Source organism: Triplophysa rosa, linkage group LG13, assembly GCF_024868665.1.
Source record: "Triplophysa rosa linkage group LG13, Trosa_1v2, whole genome shotgun sequence".
Lineage (NCBI taxonomy): Eukaryota > Metazoa > Chordata > Actinopteri > Cypriniformes > Nemacheilidae > Triplophysa > Triplophysa rosa.
In genome coordinates this window covers 10,760,152-10,786,778 of record NC_079902.1, presented here as the reverse complement: position 1 = coordinate 10,786,778, position 26,627 = coordinate 10,760,152, and the positions used below count along the sequence as shown (strand labels likewise).

Here is a 26,627-nt window from a genome sequence, read left to right as displayed (position 1 = left end):
AGTATTTTTGTTATAAAGAACACTTAACAATGGAAAGCACACTCTCTTGTGTATAAGATAACCGTGGCTTTTAGATCACATACTCCTACACATAGGCAAACTAGTCCCTGCAGACTGTCCCAGTCTATAAACAGCCACACTGTCATGAAGTTGTCCCTCCTGTTGCTATGGCAACACAATAAACAGTCAGTGCAGTGCCAGTTTCTCATCCAGCGCACTCATGGGGAGGAAGGGGTTTCTGTCTAGACTATGCGCTTTGTTTTTATAAAGCAAATTCAGTGTACCCTACCTACTGTACAACGTTTATAGTGTTTTGTTTTGCCACTGGCTTTAAGGGATAGTTTACCCAAAGCATGAAAATTATTTCATAATTTCTTCACCCTCATGTCACTATAAACCTGTATGACTTACTTTTTTCTGCAGAACACAAAATATATTTTTTTAAAAATTGGGAACCGAACAACACTGGCCGCCATTTACCTCTATTGCATAGTGAAACAAAACCACTGAGGCATTTCTCCAAATATCTTCTTTTTTTGTTCCACAGAACAGATTAGATTTAGAAATAGATTATCCTTCGAAAAACGGATCAAATGTGTATTCTAGAGTCTTAGGCTTTTCCAACGATATAATGTTTGTCATGATAAGATAAGAATTTACATGCAAAGTATTGAAGTAAATGTAGGTGTTCCGCAGGATGTATTTATTTTTGATACAAACTCTTGTCATTTATGAATCAATTACACTTCCTACATACTTTATTTTATAAAACACTGTTGATAAATGTATTTTAGAGTCTCAGACCTTTCCAACGATATATAGTTTGTCATGATTAGATCAGAATTTTCGCAAAAATATGAACGCAAACGTGGGTGTCCCGAATACGGGACGGTGACAAATGAAAGGACATAAAAAAATCTAAGCACACTCTTTATAAAAAAGAAACAATTACTCTTCCTACATAAATTATTTGAAAAAACACCAAAGAAATCTGTATTCTAGAGTTTATGGCGCAACATTTTTTTTGATTAAAAAAAGCGCATTAGTAGAAAATGTGCCTCTGGGCGGGTCCACATACAACGCGCTTTCACTTTATTACACAGAGGTAAGCGCAGCAGCACACAAACGTGCCAAATATAAAAAATAAATGGAATACAATGTGAAAGATTATTATTGTGTACATGAAGATAAAAATCCGGCTTGTCATGAAGATGATCTGCTCGCACGCTTTAACCTCACGCACGAGCAGATGCGTTTCCTCTCTAGAGAAGTGTCCAGTCTTTGCTCTTGCAAATTTCGCCGTGTAAGTAGCGAATCCGCCATGGCGCGATCGCAACTGGCTCTTAAAGGAACACTCCACTTTTTTTTGGAAATAGGCTCATTCTCCAACTCCCCCAGAGTTAATAAGTTGAGTTTTACCGTTTTGGAATCTATTCGACCGATCTCCGGGCCTGGCGATAGCACCTTTAGCATAGCTTAGCATAGATCATTGAATCCAATTAGACCAGCAGCATCGCGTTCAAAGAGTTTCGATATTTTTCCTATTTAAAACTGGACTCTTAATTCTGTAGTTATATCGTGTGCTAAGACCGGCGGAAAATGAAAAGTTGCGATTTCTAGGCCAATGGTGACTGTCGCTCGTGTCGCTGGATGTCGCCAGGCTACCATCGAAATGAATGATATCGCCCCGCATTGACGCTGGTGGTCTGAATGGAGCTTTACATAAATGAACTACAGTGTCCAGGGGCCGGATTCACGAAACATTCTTCTGCCATGTTTTTTCTTAAATTCTAATTTAAAGGTCCAGTCAGTAAAATCTAGCGGCAAGGTTGCGAATTGCAACCAAACCACTCACTCCACCCCTTCCTTTCGAAACACTGCGACGGCAGAACATGGGGACCCGCGGTGTATGTAGATAGAAATAGCTTATTCTAAGGTAATAAATACATAACGCTTCATTGTGTAAGCTCTTTATACACCTCTGAAGACATAGCTATGTATATTATATTGCATTTCTATCAATAGATCATCCCAAAAATTACACACTGGACCTTTAAGAAAAATGTTAGAGATGTTATGTATGTTTGAAAAAAAACTTCTAAACACAGTTCTTAAGATTGATTTTAGGAAAAAAATTAAGAATAATCCAAATTCTCTAAGCAAAAGCTGTCGTAAATATCACCTTAAAATTCCGACAGCCTCACTGTTGTCTTAAATCTCAAAAGGAAAGATGTTTAATACATGTATTTGGTTGTTTCACATGTGACGTGTATTGTATTGAGCCAGAATCATAATGTTGACGTCCCCTTACTTATAGCTTTTTTTACATTATTCTGGGACAAAGTGACTCGAAACGGAGAGTGTCACAAGTATTATGCGATTGTAAATGCCGTTTAACACATCACATGCTAATATATATAGGCTATATAAGAATGCGATGTGCTTGTTACACACAAAGTTCATTGTAGATAAACATATACAGTTGCCACACGAGCAAGCGAGTGTAATCATATTATCTTATTCTTACGACAAAAATTAAGATGTTCTTAAGAAAATATTTGAGAACATTTTAAGAAATGTTTGAGAATCGCACTTATGAACATTCTTAGGAACTTCCTATTATTTATCTTAAAAACAATCTTATATTTTGTCTTAAAGCCACAGTATGGAATAATTTTGTTATGAAATATCCAAAAATCACTTGCACAGTGTGATATATTTCAGGCAGTTGTGTACTTACATTATTCCAAATGTTCCCAAGAATGTGCAAATCCAGAGAAATTCCTATTTAAAATAATGGCCCGTCCCTTGTCTCCCTTGTATTTGTCGCATATCAATGAATACCCGGTGCTCCACACTACCCTCAGTTTCCGGTTGTAGAGGCAACACGCAAATGCGGAAGTGGTTATACAGCATCTGGGACGTAGCATCTGTTGTTCTGTTATTATGATCACGATTACTCTTTGGCGAGTAAAGGGAACCCCAAAAAAGCGTAAATGTAGGCCAAATGAGGCGAGCAGGCTTATGGACAAACGAAGAAATAAAACAAGGATTAATATCCTTTTTAATATTAATAAAAGCGTTTTCTAAGAGGAGAGAGCTTCGCGACCAACTTGGACTCAACATAGACTCCTCTCTCACATGTGTTTTAATAGACAGGTAAGCACATTTTTTTATTGTACACGAAATACTCATGCACAGATTATTTGAATAGTTATGAATGCAGTTACCCTATGAAATACAGTATACGCACAAAAATATGTAGCCAGTAACATTACTTGTAAATGCTGTGGGTTCTTTCTTGCCGCGACGGCAGAACGGAAGTTCTTCTTCTTCTTCTTGTTTGTTGCAAGACGGATGTTATGATACACTGCTTTGCGAAAAGGCAGAAGTTAAGTGACGTCATTGTGAAAAGGGCCTGTATCAGTCACGGGCTAACGTAGCATTACATTCCACGTTTCTTGCAAGCTAATTCAATACGATGACATAAAATAAAATTAATTAATTACCCCGTCCGTGAACATGATGGGTGATCTCTATACGCCTGGATGGTGAAAACGACATGTCCCATAATTCCACTCTCCTGCATAACGTCATTTAGCTTCGCCTTTTGTTGTTGTTTCGAAAGTGCGCCATCTAGCGGTCCAAATATTCCATATTGTGGCTTTAAGAGCAGTTTTGTGAATCCGGCCCCTGCACCCACTAGTAAAAAATATCAAACATGATATCTGGTGTCTGAGTAATTTTTGGTTTGACTATAATTTTGGCGGTCTTATAAGAAAATAATATGACAGCTTGAGTTAGACAAGACGGTTTTTCTGGTGTCAGGGTTTCAGAGCAGACCAAGACAAACAGCTGCTCTTCCCTGGCACACCAAACAAGGAGTTGTTCAACCCTACAATACAAGTGCTCTCAAGCTAGAATGTTTGGCCTTTAAATCTATAAAGAGCATTCAGGCCACTCCAGTACCACACACAGAATGGCCTTCTCTGTGGATTTCAAACTTACTTCATGTATGTGATGGAAGTTTAAATAAAATTCAATGCATTGGCTACTGAATAAAATATGAGCACTGTAACTCAGTGACACCTAGCTGGACAAAGAAACAATATTTTACACGTAGAGAACAATAATCTTTGTGGTAACAATAGTAAAGGTTTAGTTGAAATGGAAGTACAATGAGTTAACAACGTTTCCTTATGTGGCTGAGCTACAGAAATGATTTACATTCCTGAGAGACGTTTAGAAGAGGAACACAAGCCATGTTGTTCCGACAATACGACACCATACGGTTTAGTTATTGCAATCTGTAAATACTTGAAAATCTGCTTATCAGCACCAAAGGCTCTGACTCAACACGCACCCATAAGTTCACGACAGACTTCTGTTCTCGGTTAGACACAGGTGTTTGGCCAGCGTAAGAAGCGAAAAATCTAGACACCAGACAAGCCGATGACGGGGTGATGGGGATCATTGACGGATCATTTTGGTTATCGACGTGCTAAGCCTTATGGGAAAAAAGATGAATCATCACGGTGTAAGATTGGATCCGTGTGTTAGGGAAGGGAGGATGGGCATGTTTCAGAGTGAACCCTTAGTTTCTTAGTCTACCCTATGAGCTCACTCTGAGAGGTGTGGCATTCTGGCATCGGCTTTCTTTCATTCACTCTCCTAACCCCACACTCACGCTTAAAAGGGATTCAGAGACAGACGCTTGCTTCCAATCGTGGCTGAGCGAGTGATTCGTCTGGGGTAGAGCTGATTGTTCTGTACTTTACTAGCAGACAAATAAAAGACAGCACTGAAGAACCGAGTTTAAAGAAAGCATCTTAAGAAAAGATAAAGATGCCACAGAACGTGGTGCTGGACGGTCCAGCCCCTTGGGGATTTCGGCTTTCTGGAGGCAAGGACTTCAACCAGCCGCTGACTATAACTCGGGTAGGTGAAAGCCTTTGGCTACAACAGACTGAATTACTTCACACGTTCCATTGAGAAATAATGATGCCTTTGATGTGCTGGGTAACATAACCGTGGGCATGAGAAAAACTAGTGGGATGATCATTTTTAAAAAAATTAGTAAAACATTCCCAGGACCTTACATTAGGCATGACTGAGGACTCTAGTGAGGAAGGTTTTGGAGAAATATTTGTAGAGCCAGAAGTTCAAACTGACATTCATTTTTAGAAACATCTGCGGCTTATTTCCCAACAGAGTTTTAATCTTAGTTACATTTATCCAGTTTTTATCCACTTTTGTGATTTGCGCTGGTGGGGTTTCGAAACCAAATAGAGGTTTAAATAAAATGTAATTTTGGACAAATCAGTGATTTCCAATTAAAACATCAGGGGGTCCTTAAACAGGTTGTATGGGGTAGTTAAAGAAATTAGATTTTGCTTTTGCGTGAAATCAAAAATTGACTTAATGGGATTTAATTCAGGTAAAACACTGTTACATTGTTACTTTCTTAATTAAGCTTCTCCACGATTGCCCCCTGAACTGTTCAATTGTCTAAACAAATTAAGCTGTTTAGCAATTTATACACTCAGAGTATTATGTGTTTTTGACTAAAAGTGAATAATTCTAATAAGAGCCAATGTAATGTAATTAAAGGTCCAGTGTGTATTTTTTGGATAATCTATTGACAGAAATGCAATATAATAGACATAACTGTGTCTTCAGAGGTGTATAAAGACCTTACATAATGAAGTGTTATCTTTTTATTACCTTAGAATGAGCTATTTCTATCTCCATACACCGCGGGTCCCCTTGCATGGAATTCTCCATGTTGTTTCTACAGTAGCCCTAAATGGACAAACTGCTCTACAGTGCACATTTCGTAAATACGTTATCTCCTTTGGCAAAGAAGAGAAAACGCGATAACACCTTTATCTTGTGTCAGCTGCCGCATCCAGTCTAAAAACAGGTGTCGATGAGCTTGGTTGGTAAAAAGTTGGAAACATTGCACTGTATAAACTAAAGGATGTTTCAAAATCATCAACTGAATCTCCCATTTATACTGTATATAGCCATGATATAACTTAAATTATATTAATATATATTATGTAGAGCTTGTTGATCGACGTCACGCCGTGTTGAATGTTGCGCCATCTTGGGAGGATCGCTGCTAGCGTGTTCAATGCAGTGATTTGTTTTTTCTTGTTTGATTAGGAAATATAACTATGGTAGGTTTGTCTTGCTGTGTGTAAAACTGCAATAGCATTACGCAGAGTCATTCAGGAAAAGCCCACGGTTCTTTCACTTTCGATTTCTCCATTTATCAAACATATCAAAACACATATCAATAATAGCAGCAGAGTATGATCCTCCCAAGATGGCGGCGCCACTACAACATGCAACATAGGGCGTGACGTCAGCGTCACATTCTCTAATACTTTGCCAAAGTGATAAATGTTATCTTCTCAGATATTTTAACAGCTGATACAAGCTAGCTTCACATTATAGTGTTTAACTGACTCATCATGAATATGGATCTATATTACAACAGTTCCTAAAATGTATACTTCGCTCACTGCAAAGCGTTCTGTTACACTCACTAACACAAGTACACAAAAAGACACACACACGTCTAGGACTCGGCTCCAGAGCGGATCCCAACACCTGTTGTCTGAATGATCGTAAAGCTCCTGGGCCAACAATACTTCAAACAGATGATGAAGTTCTGGAATTTGCGGTAACAGTGCAGGTTAAAGGTTAACTGAGCACTCATTGACATGTGGGAGATAAATTGGCAAAAGGGATAGTTCATACATTAATAAGAAATTAATTTCTTATTCTCAAATAGCTGAATCTACATGACTTTCTTGTATGGAATATAAAAGTCTTGCTTGTTCCATAAAATAAACTTTATAGGCTTGGAATGGAATGGAGGTGAATAAATGTTCATAAAGTCATTGTAATCTTCATCACATGCCTTGTGACGAAAGACAATTCCAGCTTAGCAACAAGACAGTTTTTTCATTGTAAGGCTTTAACCCAATAAAATGCATTCTACATAAAGATCTTGCAAACTGTCTCTCCTAATAGCAGACTAGGATCAATGACATGCCATGAAATGTTCTCTCAGCAGCTTTGTTCTGTCATATCTTTTATTCAGGTGTGTGTTAGACTATTTACATTGCTCAGGGGAACATTCTCATGCATGGAATGTACTGCTATGATTAGTAGCTCAGTTTCATCTTTGATCGGCGTTTCTTTGATCTTGACATTAAAGTACGTTCTTAGTGGAAAGCCAGTTCTGACAGTCACCATAAATTACCCGAAATAATGCAGAAGAGAAAGCACACATCCTCATAAAACATGTCTGTCTTTACAGTCTCTTATTAGAAGCAGAACAACAGGTAACACACTGTGTACTGCTGCGGTATAACACTAAAGGATTACTGTATAAATGTACATAGGTATTTATGGTATTTATGTGAAAAATGTCCAAAATACCATTGAACTTTTTGGTACTGCATCAACATGGTGAATGAGTTCACCACACTAAAAGGACAACATGTTCAAAGGAAAAAATAGACTCAAGATCTAATTTAAATGCAATGATGTCACTCAAAATAAACCGGTAAGATTTATTCAACATTCCTAGTTATTTTTTTCCTGCAACATCCAAATGAAAATGACAATTATCCGGATTTGATTTCAAACTAAAACAATAAAACCAAAGAAAATAATCATTTAACTGGATTAGAACAAGTATGTTTCTTATTTTGCTGTACGTATGTGCCAGAACCCAACAGTTATATATACCCTTGAGCATCATGTCTTCAAAAACAGAAATACCGAAGACTAATGTTGTATAACCGCCATCTGCAATCATGCATGTTCTGATGCCTGCAAGACAACTCTCTACTCACACCATGAGTCTCTTATTTTCTGTAGGTAATATTAGTCTCCGCAAATACTTGCATGCTTACAGACATGGTCATATTTATGAGAAGACAAATATTAACACTTAAATTATATTGTTGAATTAAAAATGAAAATAACTGTTATATAGCTTCATCATAAGCAGTTATTTAACCAATTATTTTACCAAAGCATGTATATTAAAAGGTCAGCCTCCTGTTTATCCATGCTTTAAAGGGACACTTCACCCAAGAATAAAATATCAAGTTATTCCAAATCTGTATAAATGTCTTTGTTCTGATGAACACAGAGAAAGATATTTCGAAGATTGTTTGTAACCAAACAGTTCTTGGCCACCATTGACTACCATAGAAGGAAAAATGACAGTGGCAGTCAAAAGTGCCCCAGAACGGTTTGGTTACAAGCATACTTCCAAATATCTTCTCTTATGTTGAACAGAACAAAGAAATGTATACAGATTTGGAACTACTCAGGGGTGAGTAAATGAAGACAGAATTTTTATTTCGGGGTGAACTGTTCCTTTAGGCACAGTGATTTTGGTTTGCTTCCTAAAAGGGTTTAAACCACCAACCTTGTAGTTACCAGCCATGTCTGTTAACCACTATGCCATGCCATCACCAACAATGAAACTTGCCTTTTAAACCGAGCACAGCATCAATTACTCTATCATCTTTAAATGTCTGGAGTTGACGTATCCCGTCTGATGTTGCTAACAACACAAGTGTCTAATGTTCAGCATGTCCTTACAAGCTTCTCTTGTGGTAAAGGCCGTTGAGTTTGCCATCCCTTGTGGATTCATCTGTTCAACTGCACAGGTGCTGCATATACTTAAAAAAACCCGTGTTTTGTCTGTCATGCTCATGTTTCAGTTTAAAGCAAAAACTCAAGCAACTATATGCAGATACAAGCAACTCCATGTTTTGAGCAGCATCAAGGGAACTATCTGTTGTTGCTTTTTATTCACCCTTTATTTCTGCAGATACAACCATAACAGTCATCTCCAGGCAAAACAAAGCACAGTCTTTCATTTGTTACCTTAAAAATGGCCAAAGACCAAAGACTTTTACTGTTATGACATCGCATCTGATATTTTTCTGGAGTTTGCTTAAGAAAATTCAGGTGGACAAATGAGATAGTTCCGTTGTGTACACAAAGCGAGAGAGCCGACAGGAAAGGAAACAGAGATTTAATCATTGCTTGCTTCATCAGTCAATAAATCATGAGTTTGGAATAAAACATTGCAAGTCTTCATGGCATTAAACACTGATGACTCTGGTCTTAAATAACTGGCATGACTTGAGCCCGAATAAATCTTTCCTTCTCAAGAGGCACAATTAAGTTGGCGATAAGGGTCATTGGTGTAATGATATGATATAACAGGGCAGCTGAGTCAGGAGACAGGTAATGCAGGACGAGGTGATGAGATAAACGGGCTGGGGGGAGACCTAAGAAAATGAGCCTGCCAAAGATGATAGGATTAGAGATGATGTCAGACTCCATTAATGAAAGAGAGGCTGAAGGGAGGAGAGGGAGAGAAACACCGGGCAACAGGGTGAATGCCAGAGCGGTCAGATCAGCAAGCCACCAATAGGCCTGACTGTTCTCCCGGAGGGCGATATGGAGTCCTGATTGACATCCAACGCTGAACTATTTATAGTCCACTTCAAAGTGGGTCACTGTAACTAAAAGCCATTTTTTCTAGTCGTGTCTCTTGCTATTTATATATAAACGGTTTTACACGTAATTGTGGCATCTTTAATAATTTTTTAAGTACAACATCAGGTCTCAAAAATTGGAGTCTTCTGAATTACACAGGGGGTAACTCGCCATAATAGCGGCGTTTATTTACTTTGTTCTGGATATATTTTCAGTTCTTATTGTTTCCAGTTCTATTGTAGATTTATTAATATTTGCCTTTTTATTGTTTTATGATTTATTTGTTCATTTTTATGTTGCTATATAGGTTGAATTAATTTTATTTCAGTTTTGCAGAACACAGTTAAAGTTTTGTCTGCAGTTTTATTAATATTTTAGCACTTTTGTTATGAGTTTTTGTTTTTTATTATTCGATTGTTTGTTTTTTATGTTGCTATACTTTAAGTTTTATTTCGGAATTTATTTTTATTTCAGTTTTGCTAAGTAAAGATATTATTTCAGTTTTATTGCTTTTGCTTTTATATTTTTAAGATTTTTTTTATGTTACTTTTAGTTACATTTTTATCAATTTTGTTGTGTTTTTGTTTTATTTATTTATTTATTCATTTATTTATGTTGATATATAAGTTGAATTCATATTTATTTTAGACTTTATTTTATTTATTTTTAGGAACTTTAGCGCCTTCAATTTAATTTTAGATTATTTTTGAGGCAATATTTCTAATAAATTTAGGCCAATGTTATTTGATTTCAATTACCATTTAGTAAACTATATGCATGACAATGATTTCAACAGTAACCGGCGTCTTTTTCTGCAGCTCCGAGTGCCTTTTTAAGTTGAATAAAGTTCAACTCTTCTGAAGAAAACGCCCTACGTCAAGCATCTTTTTTGACAGCTGACCAATGACAAGCGAGTAGCGTGACCTGTCGTTTCCATAACAACATGCGAGGAAGGTGATTGGTCGAGCAGGATCCTTCTCTAAAAAATAAATGGCTTTGAACATATTTTTATATGAATTAAAGTTTATTTTTCACCTTTAATAACTTCTGATTGCATTTCTAGCGAGAAATTAGTACTGTAGTTTTAAAATATGTGGTTGGTTTTTGCAAAGACGGTCTCTGTTTATAATTCAAATAGACTTCCGTTACTCTGCCTATATGAATCCCGTGTGCTGAGCTGCCTTCAAGCACAAACGCTGCCAGCTTTTCTTTTTACTAAAAAAGCGCTCTTGTCAACTTTTTCTTGTAAAACAAGACGTCAAGTGTGTTCATGGTCTTACTTTGGAACAGGCGCTAAAAGGGTTCTTGTTTTCAGGTGACACCCGGCAGTAAGGCATCACTGGTCAATCTGTGCCCGGGTGACATCATTTTGGCCATCCAGGGAGCGTCGACAGAGAGTATGACTCATGCCGAAGCTCAGAATAAGATTAAAGACTCCACCAATCAGCTTCTCCTCAAGCTGGAGAGGTACCATACGCTTTTTAACAGATGTGGATACTGTTACAAACAACGTCTTTCAACAACTTTATATCACGGTCTCTCACATGCTTTATAAGTTACAGCCAGGGGAAAGAACTGTCAGCTTAAGTCCTATAAGAATTTGTGTTACCCCTTGCTATGAAAATGTCCACCAGTTCTCACAGAGTAAAATGGTCAACACGCTGAATGTCTCTTTCTTTCCTCGTTGATTAATATCCTTCAATAAAGCATCTGGCTAGTACATGCCTGGCCGTTGTCATTACTTTCTAGACAAGGTCAGGGCCCTGGTGCACATCAATTACCCATATTACTGCTCTTTGATCTTTTGATGATTGTGCATTGTGTCTGAGTGTGTATTAAATGTGTTGCAGGCCAGAAACTAAACTCTGGTCACCTCAAGTTATAGAAGAGGGGAAAGCGCACCCATTCAAAATCAATCTGGAGGCAGAAAAGCAAGTAAGTGTAACAGAGGAAAAAATTACATACAGGTAGCTCTGATTTTCTTTCTTACTGCTTACAATATTAAAGTAGTAAGAAAATGAATAGACATTTTCGGCGCATGAGGCATGGTTAAGGCTGTGCAAAGCTGCCTTGTTTGACCAAATATGGAGTTGTTGTTGTCCATCACAACACATGACTTAAATAAAGCCATCTGGATATTAAATTTTTTTTAAATATTTTAACATGCTTTTTTATAAAACCTGAACAAATATAGATTTTTTTAAGTGGCTATGTTCTTTCTTACCTTAGGGCTAGTTTACCCCAAAATAAGAAATGACATTTCTGCCACCATTTACCTATGAAGTACTGTAACACTTCACAATGAACAAAATAAACAATACTTGAAGAGTATATTTGCAAAACAAATAACTCTATTTTTAAATGATTTTTTTCAAAAGATGATTGAAAGAAGTTTAAAACAACATGAGGCAAAACATATTTTTTGGGTGAACTGTGCCTTTAAAATCGCTAAATGTCGCTGCTTCACAAGTTTAAAACTGTTAGCAGCATGGCTTTATGTAAGAAGGGACGTATTCAAAGAATGCGGTATACAAATTCAGTGTGTGTGTGTGCTTTAACCACAGTGTGTAGTGTGTCCATCTGTCCATATGCAGGAGTTTAAACCTATTGGTACAGGTCATAACAGAAGAGCACAGCCCTTTGTGGCTGCCGCCAGTCTGGATGACCAAAAGCAGGTGGTGAGTTCCACCTACAACACACCCATAGGCCTCTACTCTCCAGGTAACATCCAGGATGCCCTGCAAGGACAGATCCGGGGTATGGTGCATGAAAAACAAGAGGGGTGAGTGCCATCTTGGATCCCCCAACCGTATGGACATGACTAAAATACTTCCCTGAGCTTGCTGTACACTTACAACTAACACACACGCTCTAGAAGTCCTCAGAAGTCAAGCCTGCAGCCCAAATATTGGAACAATGCACATTGTGAAAAGTGCTAAATAAATACAATTGAATTGAATATAAAATATACATGTAAAACATCGGTTTTTACTTTGGACATAAGCAGACATTTAACCCTTTCATAGACACTTGTGGAACTGCTTCGCTCTACAGCAGAAGAAATATTGACAACTGGGTCTGCAGTGTTAGTTTTTGGAGGATTTCTGCGTTTTAGCTTTCACCACTAAATGTCTATTAACCCCATCACTATTCTGTCTTACAGGACATCGATTACTTCGAACACAAGTTTAATGTCCGACCAAAGCCCTTCAAATCTGCAAGCCAAAGCAGGTTATTAGACAAAAGCACTTAGTCAAATATAATCACTTCATCACAACAGAAGTCATATGATTGTCATAAAGAAACAACTAAATTATATACGGTACAAATGGCAGTAATATAGTTAAACAGTTTGCTTGTGTATGTTTCTAAACAACTTCTTTATTCTCCTGTCTTGTGTGTCCTTCTCTGTGATCACTCCTGTCCTCAATGTGGCCAACCACTTTGTATTTTGCTTTCTGGTTTGGTTCATCTGCCTTAAACACACACAACTCCAATTACAGTACATCGCAGAGGTTGATGGGAAATGTATCTCAGGTGCCATCAGCTGTGTGTAATGCAGTTGCTGACCCCAGCAAGAATGAGACCCTCGTTCTTTCTGCTCAGTACAACTCCCCCATTGCATTATACTCAACAGACAATGTGTCAAATACAGTCCAGCAGGCTCAGATGTCCGCTGTAGTCAGGCAGGGATCACCCAGGTAACCAGAGCTTTGTTTACATCACACTTCCCTTACACCGTGACTAAACAATGCACAGTACTGAGCATCTAAAGAAGGTCATGATAGATTGAAAGAATATTCCAGGTTAAATAATAAGTTATGCTCTACTGTATGTACTGTATTATTTCATCATTTCCTTTATTTAAAAAAAACTTGTAATATTATTGTATAAATATTATTACATAATTATCATGTCTTCATGTGAAATCAGTTTCAATATTAAGATTTTTTTTACTTTTACCTTTTGAACTTTTAAGTACCATAAAGTTATGCTTTATTATTCAGATATCATGTGTCTGTACACAGATTGCACTATTGTTTTATACTGTAGGTGACATTTTATTTTACACTTGCACAATGACTTTGCATTATTAAAAATGCATTCATATTAGTTATGATGTTTAAAAACATTCATAAAAAAACAGGAAAAAACAGTTGAAGTTGAACTTCACGGACTTAATGGTTCAATGCTCATTATAATTTACAAATATTAATTCTTTTCATACTAACAAGTGATTTTTTTGTGTGTCTAACAGGATTTACTATACTGTAAACCCCAAATTTTTCTTAACTTACACTATTAAGTAATCATGACAAAACATCACTCCACTTTACTAAACATCGCTTGTAATGTTGTGTTTTAGACCAAACCTAAAAATGTAGTTTATTTCATTTAAATAAATGAAAACAAATCATTTTTAGTTCATTATAAGATCTTGAAATGACATGAGGTCAGAAAACAAGAACTGATGGGACATTTAAATAGTTAAAAATATGAGATCAAACTTACCTCATTTATAATTGATGTCGTCGTTCAGTTGTCAAAAATAGATTTCTGGGAAGTTATTGTATAGGTGATTGGTGTTTGTTTTGGTAAACTAAAGATTTTCATAGGCTATGTTAAAACACATACCTGTATGTAATGTTTATTACATAGCATAACTGGTATCACCTGACGAACATCTCTGAGTTTCCATTATATATCTATTTCCAGCCCTAAAACCCTGCAATCCATTGAGGAGTCTCACGTGTACCGTATGCTCCAGGAGGACCAAGAGCAACCACATGAGCCACGTCAGTCAGGCTCTTTTAAGGCTCTCCAGGATTATGTGGAGAGTGATGGTGAGTTGCCATTATCATGGACACCAGAGTATTTAGAAGGCGATAATATTGTGTTCACGAGATGAAAAGTAAATCTCACAGCACTAATTGAGACACCAGATATAAAATTCTCGCACAATTTATCAGTTTACTTGAGAAGTGAAAGTGTTGCAGGCTTAGTTGGACTTCTCATAGGCTTCAGTATTTTTCATGCTAATGACGTAAATCAAAGCCTGCTGTGCTTTTAATGCCCGGGAATCAATCCCCAGTGGTTTGAGACTGTTGGTTTTCTGCTAGGCACAAAGCCTATGGTGACTAGAAGTGTAAAGGCCCCAGTAACAAAGCCCCAAGCAGCCACATCCTCACTACAGAAGCTGCCTCTCTGTGATAAATGTGGTACCGGCATTGTGTGAGTACAACATTCAGCATCAGACCTGATGTCTTCTTTTGGTAACCATTTTACCGGTTGTCATCAAAATAGTTCTACATTGTGTTCTAATAAGTTTTTCTACATTTGGTTGACAGCGGAGCGGTTGTGAAAGCCCGGGACAAGTACCGCCATCCGGCCTGTTTCGTGTGCTCAGACTGCGGTTTGAACTTGAAGCAGAAGGGCTACTTCTTTGTGGAGGGACAGATGTACTGTGAAACCCACGCTCGGATGAGAATGTGCCCACCCGAGGGACACGACCTAGTTACAGTGTATCCCACTGCTTAGACTCCCATAACTCATGTTATTTACAGCTAATATTAGAATATTTTTATTATGCTTTATGCTTCTTTTTCATTTTCCATTAATCGCATATTTGAGTAAATGACACGGCTCATATCCAAACTTCAGAGGGGATGTTAGTTTATCAGGGGGATGCAAGATACTGATTCTCAAAGCTTTAATCCATTTCTAGTTGAAAAAAATATATGAAACATATCAGGCACCGGCACTGAAGAAAACAACACAGCCTAATCCCTTTAGGTTTAAATGATTCTCTAAATAAGCACGAAGAGGCATATTGCTCTCAACACAGGTTCATCTATGAAGGTGGGTCAGAAAAAAGATTCTGAGCAAAGAACCGTTTCAAGAGAATACTGAATGCTGAGTTTTTAACCGAATACCAATGTTTAAAAAAAATCTATTGTTTAAAATGTTGTGTGTGTGTGTGCTCTTAATTAAATTATTTGTGTATCAATGGCAGAATGCACACATTTATTACACATGCGTACATGTAAATCTAAAATAACTTCAATTGTAAAATCAAGCATCTCTAAAAACTTGATTAACAAAGCATCATAAGATTGTACTTTCTCAAAAAGAAATTAGATTTCAAAATCTGGTTTATTGAAAGAATTATTTTATAATCACCCAAAGACAAAGTTTTTAATACGCCATCACAGAGGGGATTTGATTGTAGTTTGTGGAGTTGACAGCCCTATAAAATAAAAGATGAAAAGAAAGTCTTAACATTTGTTAGCAAAGGATGTTAGTTATTATTCATGAGTTATGGATGTGACATATTCAGTCAAGACTTGAAATATCCTGTAAATTCTCAGAGAATTATTACCAATATATTGAACCATGATGTGTCAACCAGGTATTGAACCATTTTACTAAACCCCTGATGAGTCAAGACATCAGGAAAATATCAGTCTATGCACGAGTTTTCCAAAATTGAAACAGGTCAAATTAATGTATTATGAATGTGACAAAAAAAGGATTTTTGCCAAAAAACACGTTTGTGTTTTTGAATTTCTGAAATGTACACACCAGAAGCAATTATACCCAACAAATGAAGAAGGGGTGGCTCTCTATAAAACATAAAATAGTCACTATATTTTACTTTCACATGCTTATTTATGAGGAATATGGACTGTTATGGATGTGACAATTCCGTTACGGATGTGACAGCTTTGTGTACCTGTTGACATTAAGATTGATGATGCTCTTGACCGGTGTGCTCTTTGGGCCAGGGGAGGGGTTAAATATCTTTCCTTCCTTATTTGTCATCGCTGATTTGGTCTTTCTGGTGACATAGGGTTCTGCAGAGTAGGTGGGGTATGAGTCAAACGTTCCTGCTTTCATACCTCCAGTCTGCAGGAAGAAATCAGGAAAACACTAATACATCTTTTCTTATATTTGAATCACAAGATTTGCAGACATCTACTTTTAGGTACAATACATACCTTTTTACTGGGTGAACTTGCTTTAAAAGGCACTGCAAAATGCTTCTTCTCCTCAGGCTTCTTTGGGGGTGGTAGAGGTTTGTCAGATTTGTATGGGTTGCCATCAAAGCACTCGCTCGGATGAAGGTTCAAACGAAACGGTCCCCCTTTCAGGCTGGATTTGTGTGCCAGAATCTCACGCTGGTAAACAAATGACCTCTCTCATTAGAGAAAGAGATTACACTTTGCTTGCATAGAATTATCCTGTCAGTTTCTCACAATGTGCTAATCGTAATTAAAAGTAAAAAAAAGCACAATTTAAAACTAATTAGGTTGAAATCTAAAAATAAAAAATACCTTTAGCATCTCTTTTGCTCGATCATAGGGGTCTGAGGAATAGGAGATCATTTTGGAGAGGGTGACATCAGGATAGCTATAAAAAAAAAACAGGTAGGCCTACAGAGTATTAATGCCTATAATGGCAAAACCAAGGCAAACTTTATTAAAGGATGTTGACAATGGCCTACCCATAACCACTTCCCTTCTTAGGTGGATTGGTGTAGAAGTTCTTCCCAGGTGCTTTGTGTGGTCTCCTTGGAACCTTTAAGGCGCTCATTGCTTGAACAGGACCTCCAAATGTTCCATAATAGTTGCCCACCCCAGATCTACAAACCAAAGTGAACTAGTGTTGGTGCTTTTAATTGAAAAATTGGCAGTTTTTATGGCAATAAAAAAAATAATGTACAGAGAAAGAAATCCATTTGACTGTACTTCAATGGCTAAAATGTAAAGTTATGCATTTACTGTTATGCAATATGACGGAATCCCAGGTTTCAGCATAAAAACATCATCCATATCCTATTTATAAAGCTTAAACTTAAAAAACACAGTGTACCAGTGCTGTACAGTATAGGCGAATAAAACATTAAACAGTTAATACCACAGAAATAAAACGACTCACGTTTTCTTCTCTCCATTGCTGGGCAGAAAGGCCTTGGCTAGGTTCTGTTTGGTTTGTTGCATCCTGTATTGTCTCTCTATTTTGATGGGTTCTGTAAGCGCCTCTCTCTCGAAGATCCGCTTAAACTGCGTGTCGAAGTATCCCGTCTGCAGCGCGCACTTTGCTTTAGTTCCTCCTGATAGCATCTGCTTGTGCTTGTAAGCTGATTCATTAAATGGGCCTTTTCGCCAACAAAGGAAGTGATTAGATAGACGTAATATTCACTATTTTGTCTTAGCTTTGCGTGTCGTCTCGACAACAGCAACCCTACACAATATTGACTGGTATTGTTGCTACAGAAATACATTTTGTAGGAGGATTATTACATTATTTTCCACAAAATAAATTGAACATAACGTTTGTGAAGTTTCTTAACGTGGTATAAAAAACCGTAATAATTTATTATTTTTTATAATACTGTAATTAGCAAATAGTATTAGCCGGTCTATTCGCAGTTTCCCGTGCTTTACATCAATGCACCAACATTTGTATTATTGTGTTAATAATATTAGTTACACTTACGGTAAGTAAAAGATGTATATTTGTCCCCTATGGAGATGTAGCCCAACTCCTTAAAGAGGCCAACCCTTTCCATGTCGGATTTTCCCTCTGGAGCCATTTTCCAAAGTCAACCAAAGTGTTTCTACGGCACTAGTAAATAAAAAGCCATATGTAGATTTAAAGAAAAACTCGTGGCAATGCCATTGGAAGCATGCAAACCACCTCCAAGTACTGTAGACCTATGCATAACCTCCCCGTACCCAGTTTAAATGCATATGATGGTTATTCAATCACTAAAAGTAGCAAACTATTAAAATATATCCATATGCATACCTCAAATGATGTAATAGGTTGTGTACTGTGCAGCAAATAACCTCACTGCTGAGGGTTCGTGTAGGTTGTGTACGTTGCCATGGTAACCCAGAGGACAATTACCCGAAATAGCACACGTTAAAACTTTAATAATCACGCAACGTTCAAAACGTTTCCCAAATGACAATGAATACAACCAAACATTGATTACAAATGCTACCTTACGCACTTTTCCCTGCAAATCGTGCAGTTTTGCGAGTAGCAAAGGATTCTGGGATTTGTAGTTTACGTTTAACACGTGACGTTTTACATTAACAAATTATGCTCAGATATGAACTTTTTAAACCACACTGCTTCGAACAACTGCATTAGTTACACGGTTGAATTTAAATGAACATTAATATGAAAACGTGCACGCGTGCAAATGTCCATTTCGGATCAAGCTGGCTCCATCCTCTTCAAATCATCCATAGTGACGAAAACAACCTAAAACAAACAGGAAGCCTCATGTTACTTCCATTCCTCCCATAATAAACTGGTAAGACCACACGGACTCAAGTGCATCTTACATTTTCGTGGCAGGGATCTGGATAGTTACAAATGTCATCGGGAAAGGCAAATCGGATCATCTCTTTGAGTTTAGCCGGGTACACGTAGGTGCATTTGTCACATGTGCTGCTGCCGATCTTGTTCTTCTGCTGTTTGAGATTGTGCGATGACTGTGTTTGTGTTACATTCAACCAAAATTAATTGTTGATCGTGTAATACAAATTGACGCTTACTAACTGACGCTGGATTAAACGGTAGACCTTTCTCCGTTTCCCCCGGTCCGTCTTCAATCTTGAGGCCGCATGGAGCAACGGCCCCACACAGAGGGGAACACTAAACATAGATACATTAAAAGTATAACATTAATATGCAGATCTAATTCAGGCACTAGTCAACGTCTAAACTGATCGACCAACTGATTAAACATACGCACGTGATTCAAACTCTAATAAAGCTAAGCTTACCAACATTAAACATTAAAAAAATTTTCATTTCTGGGTGATTGACACCTTAATATTACCCGAATGACTGACAGAGATCAACGTATTTGTCCATTATTTAGGAGCATATAAGACGCGTCACGCAAGGTTTTGCCATCAGTGAAGTGGATGGATGCGCTGTTGCACATAAAAATAAAAAATAAAAGTCTTAAAAATCCTGGACACGAAAACTGTTTGTTTCATTGGTCAACTTTAATATAATAGACATGTATAAACATTATTAACATTTTTAGAGTTAAAAAAACTGGGGCTATTGATTGGTTCAAGGTGTGAAATGGGATCCAGATGTCATGATTAAAAACACCATGGTTACTAAACAGATAAGATAGTGTTCTAGGTTACAGTAGGGTGGTTTTGTAATGCAGCCCCGGATCTCAAGTTGAAACTGGAATGTCTGAGTTTGAAGATGGTCATTTGCCCTCCTTTTCTGACCATTCCTTGTAGCCCCCAGCATAGTTACGCGCACTAAAGACAGAGGAAGTGAAAAAATGGTAAAGTTACATTTTGGCAAAAATGTATGGGTATTTCTGTAATGATATGGTGGTAAGATGTCTTACTCATTGAACCCCAGGCTTCTGGCTTTCTCTGTGGCAACAGCTCCACGTCTTCCCATCTGACAGTGGAAAATCAGTTCTGAGGAGTCCAAAGAAGGCTTAGCTACACCAAACTTAGACTTGAACTCAGCTGAATCCAGGGACATGTCACTTTCCACATTTTCCACTATATAAAACAGAAGAACCAAATATTATATATTAAAATAAAATATGGTGCTTTGGTAAAAGTAATGCATAGTATAGATTATTCAGCTTCCCTCTGACCTGGGATGTGGATGGAACCTGAAATACGGCCTCTGTCTACTTCATCTTTGGAGCGCACATCCACAATTATTCCTGAACCCTTCTTCAAGAGAGTTTTGAGATCACTGTAAGATATCTCCTTATCTTTAGCAAAGATGAATAGGTACATTAGGCCAATCAAGTCATTATGACAACGTTCCTGTCTTGCAAAAATACTATGTGCAATATGACCTAATATATGCACAAGACACATCCAAAATAAATGATATAATAATTTGGGATATTTATATTTCTTATGTTTTACCACTCCGGCTTATTATTAATATTATTACACTGAACTTAATTCTAATTATTTTGTTATTCATAAATGCTATCTCGTAAAAACTGCTTACGAAGTGTAAGGTTTACTTTATGTTTTTAAAGTCTCGTTACCATATACAATATTATTGTAATACTCATTAAAATATATATAAAGTAATAAACAAGCTTCAATTCTGCAAGTCATGGTGACGTCACAACTTGACAACTCTACATAGTAAATAGATAAATATTTTCGTCTTATATTGCAGAAATTTCGATTATCCAGTAAAACAGGTGCAGGCATTCTGTAATACATTAACTAATTAAGCAAAATATAAGCAAAGCAACGAAACATTCAGGTCGTTACAACAAAAACAGATTTGTTTGTTACAGGTAACGTTAGAGTACAGTACACCTGGGGATCGTCACCGTGACTACAAAAGAGAGAATGACAATAACAGAATTCCCTGTCATATAACAGACGTTTCGTCATATCTAATAACAGAAAAACTGCTGTTTTACAGCTGTCCGTAACTAACCGCAAGTGTTAGTTAAAAAACGACAAACTTACCGCTGCTTGCCATGTTGAAGCACTCTACTACTGTATGTTACGATTCGAATTGTTTGTGGTCGCGCCTTCACTTCCTTGTCATTCAAGTTTTTAAAGGCATTTCCTATTGGCTATCTACAAACATAGGCGTGGTCGCGCGGAGTGTCTTTGGCAGATTCATAATAAAAGACCCGTAGTTTCAATTTAAAAGACCACATTTAGCGTGCTGAAATTTTTTACATTTGTAAAGCTTATTTTTTAAATCTTTATAAAATCTTATCTTATCGCTTATTTGGGTTATTCTTTGGTGTAAAAATTAAACGGTTAAATAAATGAATAAATAATTGAATAAATAATTACAGGCCTATTATGTACACACATGCACAATGCTATGGTAGAATACAGTATAGGAAAATGTTATTGATCTATATAGATAGATAGATAGACAGACAGTACAGGTATGATGGCATATTTAAAAAAATCATGAGACTATTATGACTCACATGAAGTAAACTATTTATTGGTAAGGTCTCAGAAGAGTCTCACTTTAGTAAGAATCATCCCTCAATACTGATTTGGTACATCATGACATCCATAATGAGTCTCTTCACAGTGGAAAGAATCCATTTCTATGATTTGGGTTCTAGTACAGCAATTTCTCTGCATAAAAACAAAACAAATCAATCAAACAGAACAACGAACGGGGTATTGATATTATTTATATGTGATATTTGAGTGTCACAAAATTCTAGTGATTTTAATACCAGCTGCTGATTTGCACATAACAAGCCACCTTCTGTTAGAAATATAAAAGTTGATATTATGAACAATATTCTACTGTGCTGCATAAAGGTAAATCTATACACTGTACATACAGATATTTTCTGAAAAACAAGTTTCACAGTTTTAAACTTTATTTAAAGTATAAACCATTTTAAAACACCTTTACATAAATTATTTCTGTGTATGACTATAATTTGCTTTGGAGCAAATAAAAATGAATACAAAAATGATCACATGTTTTACAAAGGAAAATAAACTCAACCATCAACGTTCTTCTTTGTAGCTAAAAGTGGCGACTCCTTCATGATTGTCATAGAGTACTATGAATGATAAAAACAAAAATAACCTAAAAATAACCTAAGTAAAAATAAATAATTTATGACACTAGTAACAGCTCGATCTGAAAATCTGTGTTTTTTCTGATATTTCTATACAGAAGTGCCCTGGTGAAGGTCATGGTGACTAATGCGACTGGGACATACAAAACTATCGCATCTAAAGCACACCCTGAACTTCACTGTTATCTGATACAATGTAAGTACTCTTCTATCAGTGATAAAACAAACTATGTTTGACTGCAGTGTTCTCATCACATCAACTTGCAATTTTCTTGCTTGTAAATGAAGGGACTTGCTGCTGTGGCAACTGACAGTTCAGTTATGAAGAATGTGAGGCCTGAGACTGATATTTCTCTTAACAGATGTTGTTCTTCAGTTCTGAAGTTGAGACTGGGCCTCTCCAGCAGACTCGCAGCATCGCTCCAATCCGAACACGTACAATTACGAGGGTACCATCTGGCACCAACATCCTCCCGGTAACCCAAAAAATACGGGTAAAAATATCTCTTCCTTTTTAAAAAGGGGATTTTTCATATTTCAGCAACAGTTGCTTTCTGTTTTTTAGTCTATCACTGCTTTCTTGACTTCCATTGTTCAACAACAAAGACAATGTCTTTCAAATTGTTATTTTTTGCCACAGGCAGTATTGACAAAGTTTTTGAGAGTTCTTCTTTTATAAGTCCCTGCAGCTTTCAGCGAGTTTCCCTTATTAGTTCAATAAATCTCCGTGGGTATAGGAGATAATGGAAACAAAAGAGAAAAGAGAGAAGTGAAGAAAAATGAAAAGACAGAGCTAGTGAAAGAAAAAGTGTAAAGATAGAGGTGAAGAGTAGAGCGAGAGGACAAAGAAAAAAAATGGGGCCACGAAAGATTTGGACTGTTACCTTTTCCCCATCTCATTCTGTCTCAGGAACTGAATATTGAAACTACTGTCAGCAAGTTCAGGATACTGTTCCACGGGTAAAATATAGTACCCATCGTAACCCTGCACTTTCCCCGTTGAAAGAAGCTGCTGTCTCTCTCCTTCAGTCCACAAGCGGCTTCCCTCTTTATTATCTCGCGCCCGTTGCTGCTCTCGCAGCCAGGCACCCGACAGCGCCCGCTGCCGTGCCAGCTCCAGCAGCCGGCCTCTCTCCTCATCCAGCACGTCCGCCGCCAACCCGTAGCGCAAGCTCAGAGACAGTGCTGGAACCCGGAACTCAACAGTGACCCCGCGTCGCGAGCGACCACTGACTGTCACGTTGAGTCCGCTTTCCAGCGCCTTACGCCCGTTGGTGAGTCCCAAAGCTAGGAGGTCGCTGTCGGGCGAGCCTATCTTCACAAAGAAATGGCAGTCACAGCCGTCCTGCGTGTAGTGCGTACCGTCTAAGTAGATGGCATTATTAAGCACCAGAGCAACCTTCCTGCTGTCATCGCTGGCCATGCTCGAGACCCCTGTGACCACACGGCTTTCTTTGATCGCCAGCATCATTCCTCTTCCAATGATGGGGGTGCTGGTGCCAAACCAGTGGCCTGGTTTTTCCTGTTTGCTTCTGCGCTCCTTGTCAAGAAGCTGTCCCTCCAAAGCCATGAAAGCTTGGTTATGCCGTTCAGCTTCCTGCTGAACTCCAGTTATCAACTGCAATAAAAGAATAAATACAAATGAAGGGCCATTTATAGTGGAAAATACGTAGGTATGAGTGAAAGTTTTTCATTTTCTCTAAACCACAAAATGTTATTTCAATTGTAGGTCTAGATCTAAAATTTTAGCAGTTTTAAGCATTTACTGCAAGTTTATTTTAGGGATGTCATGATATTAGATTTTCACTACAGGATTATTATTTCACCTGTAGTGAAAATCTAATATCATGACATCCGTAAAATAAACTTGCAGTAAATGCTTAAAACTGCTAAAATTTTAGATAAATTAATTATCTATAAATTGTTCACAATAACAATATTATCACAACATCCATTTTTAAAGAACTAAATAATCAGTAAAATTCCTGAATTACACTCAAAATATTAGTGCAAGGAGGCAAAGAGAGAAAGAGTTTGTTACTATTTTGTCACCAAAATTTTAACAGGTCCTGAATTATTTACAATATTATGGGTCGGTTTCCCGGATAGGACTTATTAAAATACATAAGTGCCCTTTTTTTCTCAAAATGGCCTAATTTAACTAAGGCCTAGTCCTGATTTAAGCAAATCCCTGTCCGGGAAACCACCCTTACAGTATATGTGTCGAATTAATACGATAGTCATGGTGTTTAATATCACGGATATTGACAATATTGGTATAATGAGACACCTCTGGTTTATTTTCTGGACGTAATTTGACATAAGTTTTATTTAATATTAACACTTTCTCATTACTGGCAAGATTTTCTGCCATTTATGACACATTGCTTCCCCACCAGTAATGATTTTTTCTGGTTTTCTATGTATCACTGGTACAGTATTTAGTAGTAGGCAGATTTGATATATTCAATGGTCATATAGAAGAAAATATTTTTAAATATACAACTTTAAAAAACAAAAAGTTTTTGTTTAATAAAGGTTTGTTCAAAACAATAACCAACACAACCACCAATGTTGACTCACCTGCCCATTTTCACTTTCTTGACTGGCAAGCAGCTCATATGGCGGATCTACAAAATAAAGCGTGTGTCTGGGAAAACCTGGGATGATGTTGCTGAGCTGGAAGCCAAACATCACCAGCCAACTCTTCACATCTGCGAATCAAATGTACAAATGGGAATTTAGGCTGTGATTTTAGATTAGAGAGTGATTCATTCATTTAGAGTCAAAGCCACTAAGCAATCCAGTTCTAAATTCTCACCTGTGACATAATTCTTCACATCCAGCATGTCACTGAGAGGGTTGTTGTTCTTAAACATGTACAAGTTAAAGGGTGCCAAATCTTTGCCAATCTTCTGCCACATGGTATAATCGGGGGATGTCCACCTGGCTGCTAAAACATCGTAATCTCTCTGTGTGAAATGCACCAGCTTGGTTAGGGAGTCATAAAGTCCTCCATGGAAGCCGATGACCAGCTGGAATTCAGGGTTGGAGTCATGGTACACCTCCCCATAAGCGGTGTACTGCACCTGTTTGATCATTTGCCCGTTGCTGCTAAAGACAGCCAGCGGGGTTCCCGTGTTGTCAGAAGCTATGTAGTACTCTTCCCCACTACTTACTTCCATGGCAAACAGATGGCCCTGCAGGTCATAGTACAAAGAGCTGATTTCCGAGCTGGAGTGGTTGAACACATGCGTGACCCGAATCGGGTGGTTCAGGTCGGCATAAAAGAACTGGAGGTGTTGACCCAGGCTGTTCTTAGAAGACACTCTGCGTCCGAGTCCATCGTAACGATACTGCACACTCCATCCTCCGGCTACGCGGCTGTAAGCGCGCACCAGCTGGCCTTTAGAATTGTAGTCAAAGACATCGCCGCCCCTTTGGCTGAGGTAGCCGTCTTCATCCAGACGGTACTGCACGTCACCTAGACGTGTGATGCGGTCTCGGAGGTCGTAGCGGAGCGGCATGAGTCGGGCGCTGTTACCCGGATTGAGCAGATGGAGGTTGCCATTTAAGTCGTAGCTGTAGCGCCACGTGGACCAGTCGTTGACCTTGACGCCACTGAGTTGTCCGTCACCATCGTACTCGTAGCGATACTGTGTGGTGTTGGCGTACGGCCCAATCTTGAGCTCCCGTTTGATTACTCTGCCCATGTTGTCATATTGCACCGTCATCCAGTACATGAGAGAGCGGAAGATCTCGTACTGCACTTCCTTGATACGTCCGTGAGCGTCGAAATGCTTGCTGAGAGTCATCACAGCTGTGGTGATTATCTGATTGATGTCATAATAGATGACTCCGAACTTTCCAAAGTGCTCGATTTTCCCGGAGATCTCATCGTAGCGGTACAGATCCACAGGCAACGGAGTCTCGCTGATCACCGGCTTCATGCTGGCGATCCGGAAACTGTTGTCGTGGTAAGTGTAGTCGAAGCGTGCGTTGACCATACCTTCCTCGGAGAAGCGGTAGATCTGTTTGTCGATCAGCGGACCCATTTTACGATACCGGATAGTGCAAGAGAAGCCGCCGCTCTGCAAGTTGACCATTTTTAGCACGCCGGCTGTCTCGTCATAGCCGAAGGTGATCGCCGTGCTGTCGTACAAGATCTCAGATAGCTTGGCCAGCTTGCCGTACTTGTAGAGAACACGACGGCCGGTACCTAGGAAGTAGGTGGCCTGGGGGCGTCCATCCTCGCTGAAGTCGTAGATGATGGACGCATTGCTCTCTGGTGGGTTATAGGTGTTGCGGATGTAGCCGATGGAGACGTGCGTGAACATGGTGTGACGGGCAACGCTGGGCATGGTGACAGCTGTGATGTGGTTAGATGCGTCGAACTCAAAGATGTATTGTCTCTGACTCTGCAGGAGCAGCACCATGGACTGTGCAGAGAAATATTTTCAGACATCATTGTTACAAT

The 26,627-nt window shown here is 38.2% G+C and overlaps 4 protein-coding genes across 19 annotated transcripts in view; 1 reads left to right on the top strand and 3 right to left on the bottom strand.

Annotated features, from left to right (window-relative positions):
• Positions 1 to 4,666: 4,666 nt before the first annotated feature.
• Positions 4,667 to 15,555, top strand: pdlim3b (PDZ and LIM domain 3b). Of its 2 annotated transcripts, XM_057350092.1 has the most exons (8): positions 4,667 to 4,938; positions 10,859 to 11,010; positions 11,394 to 11,478; positions 12,707 to 12,774; positions 13,047 to 13,244; positions 14,260 to 14,387; positions 14,664 to 14,775; positions 14,892 to 15,555. In XM_057350092.1, the coding sequence occupies exons 1-8, from the start codon at positions 4,846 to 4,848 to the stop codon at positions 15,079 to 15,081; spliced, it is 1,026 nt and encodes a 341-aa protein (XP_057206075.1). In that variant the 5' UTR covers positions 4,667 to 4,845; the 3' UTR covers positions 15,082 to 15,555. The 2 variants fall into 2 exon arrangements, with proteins under 2 accessions (XP_057206075.1, XP_057206076.1); XM_057350093.1 differs by lacking the exons at positions 12,707 to 12,774; positions 13,047 to 13,244 and adding an exon at positions 12,138 to 12,325.
• Positions 15,556 to 15,683: 128 nt separating this feature from the next.
• Positions 15,684 to 19,521, bottom strand: cfap96 (cilia and flagella associated protein 96). Of its 2 annotated transcripts, XM_057350095.1 has the most exons (10): positions 19,403 to 19,521; positions 19,116 to 19,215; positions 18,903 to 19,031; positions 18,043 to 18,819; positions 17,482 to 17,701; positions 17,048 to 17,185; positions 16,878 to 16,953; positions 16,542 to 16,721; positions 16,277 to 16,449; positions 15,684 to 15,790 (listed from the first exon to the last, which is right to left on the bottom strand). In XM_057350095.1, exons 4-10 carry the CDS (start codon positions 18,137 to 18,139, stop codon positions 15,739 to 15,741), a joined length of 936 nt encoding a protein of 311 aa, XP_057206078.1. In that variant the 5' UTR covers positions 18,140 to 18,819; positions 18,903 to 19,031; positions 19,116 to 19,215; positions 19,403 to 19,521; the 3' UTR covers positions 15,684 to 15,738. The 2 variants fall into 2 exon arrangements, with proteins under 2 accessions (XP_057206078.1, XP_057206079.1); XM_057350096.1 differs by having other exon boundaries at positions 18,903 to 19,028; positions 19,116 to 19,471.
• A 45-nt stretch (positions 19,522 to 19,566) lies between these two features.
• On the bottom strand, positions 19,567 to 21,161 carry tstd1 (thiosulfate sulfurtransferase like domain containing 1). The gene is made up of 4 exons (XM_057350097.1): positions 21,051 to 21,161; positions 20,201 to 20,323; positions 19,940 to 20,102; positions 19,567 to 19,847 (listed from the first exon to the last, which is right to left on the bottom strand). Exons 1-4 carry the CDS (start codon positions 21,061 to 21,063, stop codon positions 19,793 to 19,795), a joined length of 354 nt encoding a protein of 117 aa, XP_057206080.1. The 5' UTR covers positions 21,064 to 21,161; the 3' UTR covers positions 19,567 to 19,792.
• Positions 21,162 to 21,533: 372 nt separating this feature from the next.
• Positions 21,534 to 26,627, bottom strand: part of tenm2a (teneurin transmembrane protein 2a) — a 429,048-nt gene continuing 423,954 nt past the window's right edge. For all 14 annotated transcript variants that reach the window (XM_057348979.1, XM_057348978.1, XM_057348982.1 and 11 more), the window contains 3 exons: positions 24,972 to 26,589; positions 24,734 to 24,864; positions 21,534 to 23,768 (listed from right to left, as the gene is read on the bottom strand). In XM_057348979.1, coding sequence (XP_057204962.1) covers positions 23,031 to 23,768; positions 24,734 to 24,864; positions 24,972 to 26,589 — 2,487 coding nt within the window. In that variant the 3' untranslated portion in view covers positions 21,534 to 23,030. The remainder of the gene's footprint in view (positions 23,769 to 24,733; positions 24,865 to 24,971; positions 26,590 to 26,627) is intronic.

What these genes read in the sequence shown, in the direction of transcription:
- pdlim3b (XM_057350092.1), top strand. Translation starts at nt 4,846, where the DNA reads ATGCCACAGAACGTGGTGCTGGACGGTCCAGCCCCTTGGGGATTTCGG. An exon ending in GGATTATGTGGAGAGTGATG is followed by an intron (nt 14,388 to 14,663) that starts GTGAGTTGCCAT and finishes GTTTTCTGCTAG; the next exon opens with GCACAAAGCCTATGGTGACT. An exon ending in AAATGTGGTACCGGCATTGT is followed by an intron (nt 14,776 to 14,891) that starts GTGAGTACAACA and finishes TTTGGTTGACAG; the next exon opens with CGGAGCGGTTGTGAAAGCCC.
- cfap96 (XM_057350095.1), bottom strand. Translation starts at nt 18,139, where the DNA reads ATGGCTCCAGAGGGAAAATCCGACATGGAAAGGGTTGGCCTCTTTAAG. An exon ending in AGCAATGGAGAGAAGAAAAC is followed by an intron (nt 17,186 to 17,481) that starts GTGAGTCGTTTT and finishes TTTGGTTTGTAG; the next exon opens with ATCTGGGGTGGGCAACTATT. An exon ending in ATCAATCTTAATGTCAACAG is followed by an intron (nt 15,791 to 16,276) that starts GTACACAAAGCT and finishes TTTATTTTATAG; the next exon opens with GGCTGTCAACTCCACAAACT.
- tstd1 (XM_057350097.1), bottom strand. An exon ending in AGGTTCCATCCACATCCCAG is followed by an intron (nt 20,103 to 20,200) that starts GTCAGAGGGAAG and finishes TGTTTTATATAG; the next exon opens with TGGAAAATGTGGAAAGTGAC. An exon ending in AGAAGCCTGGGGTTCAATGA is followed by an intron (nt 19,848 to 19,939) that starts GTAAGACATCTT and finishes CTCTGTCTTTAG; the next exon opens with TGCGCGTAACTATGCTGGGG.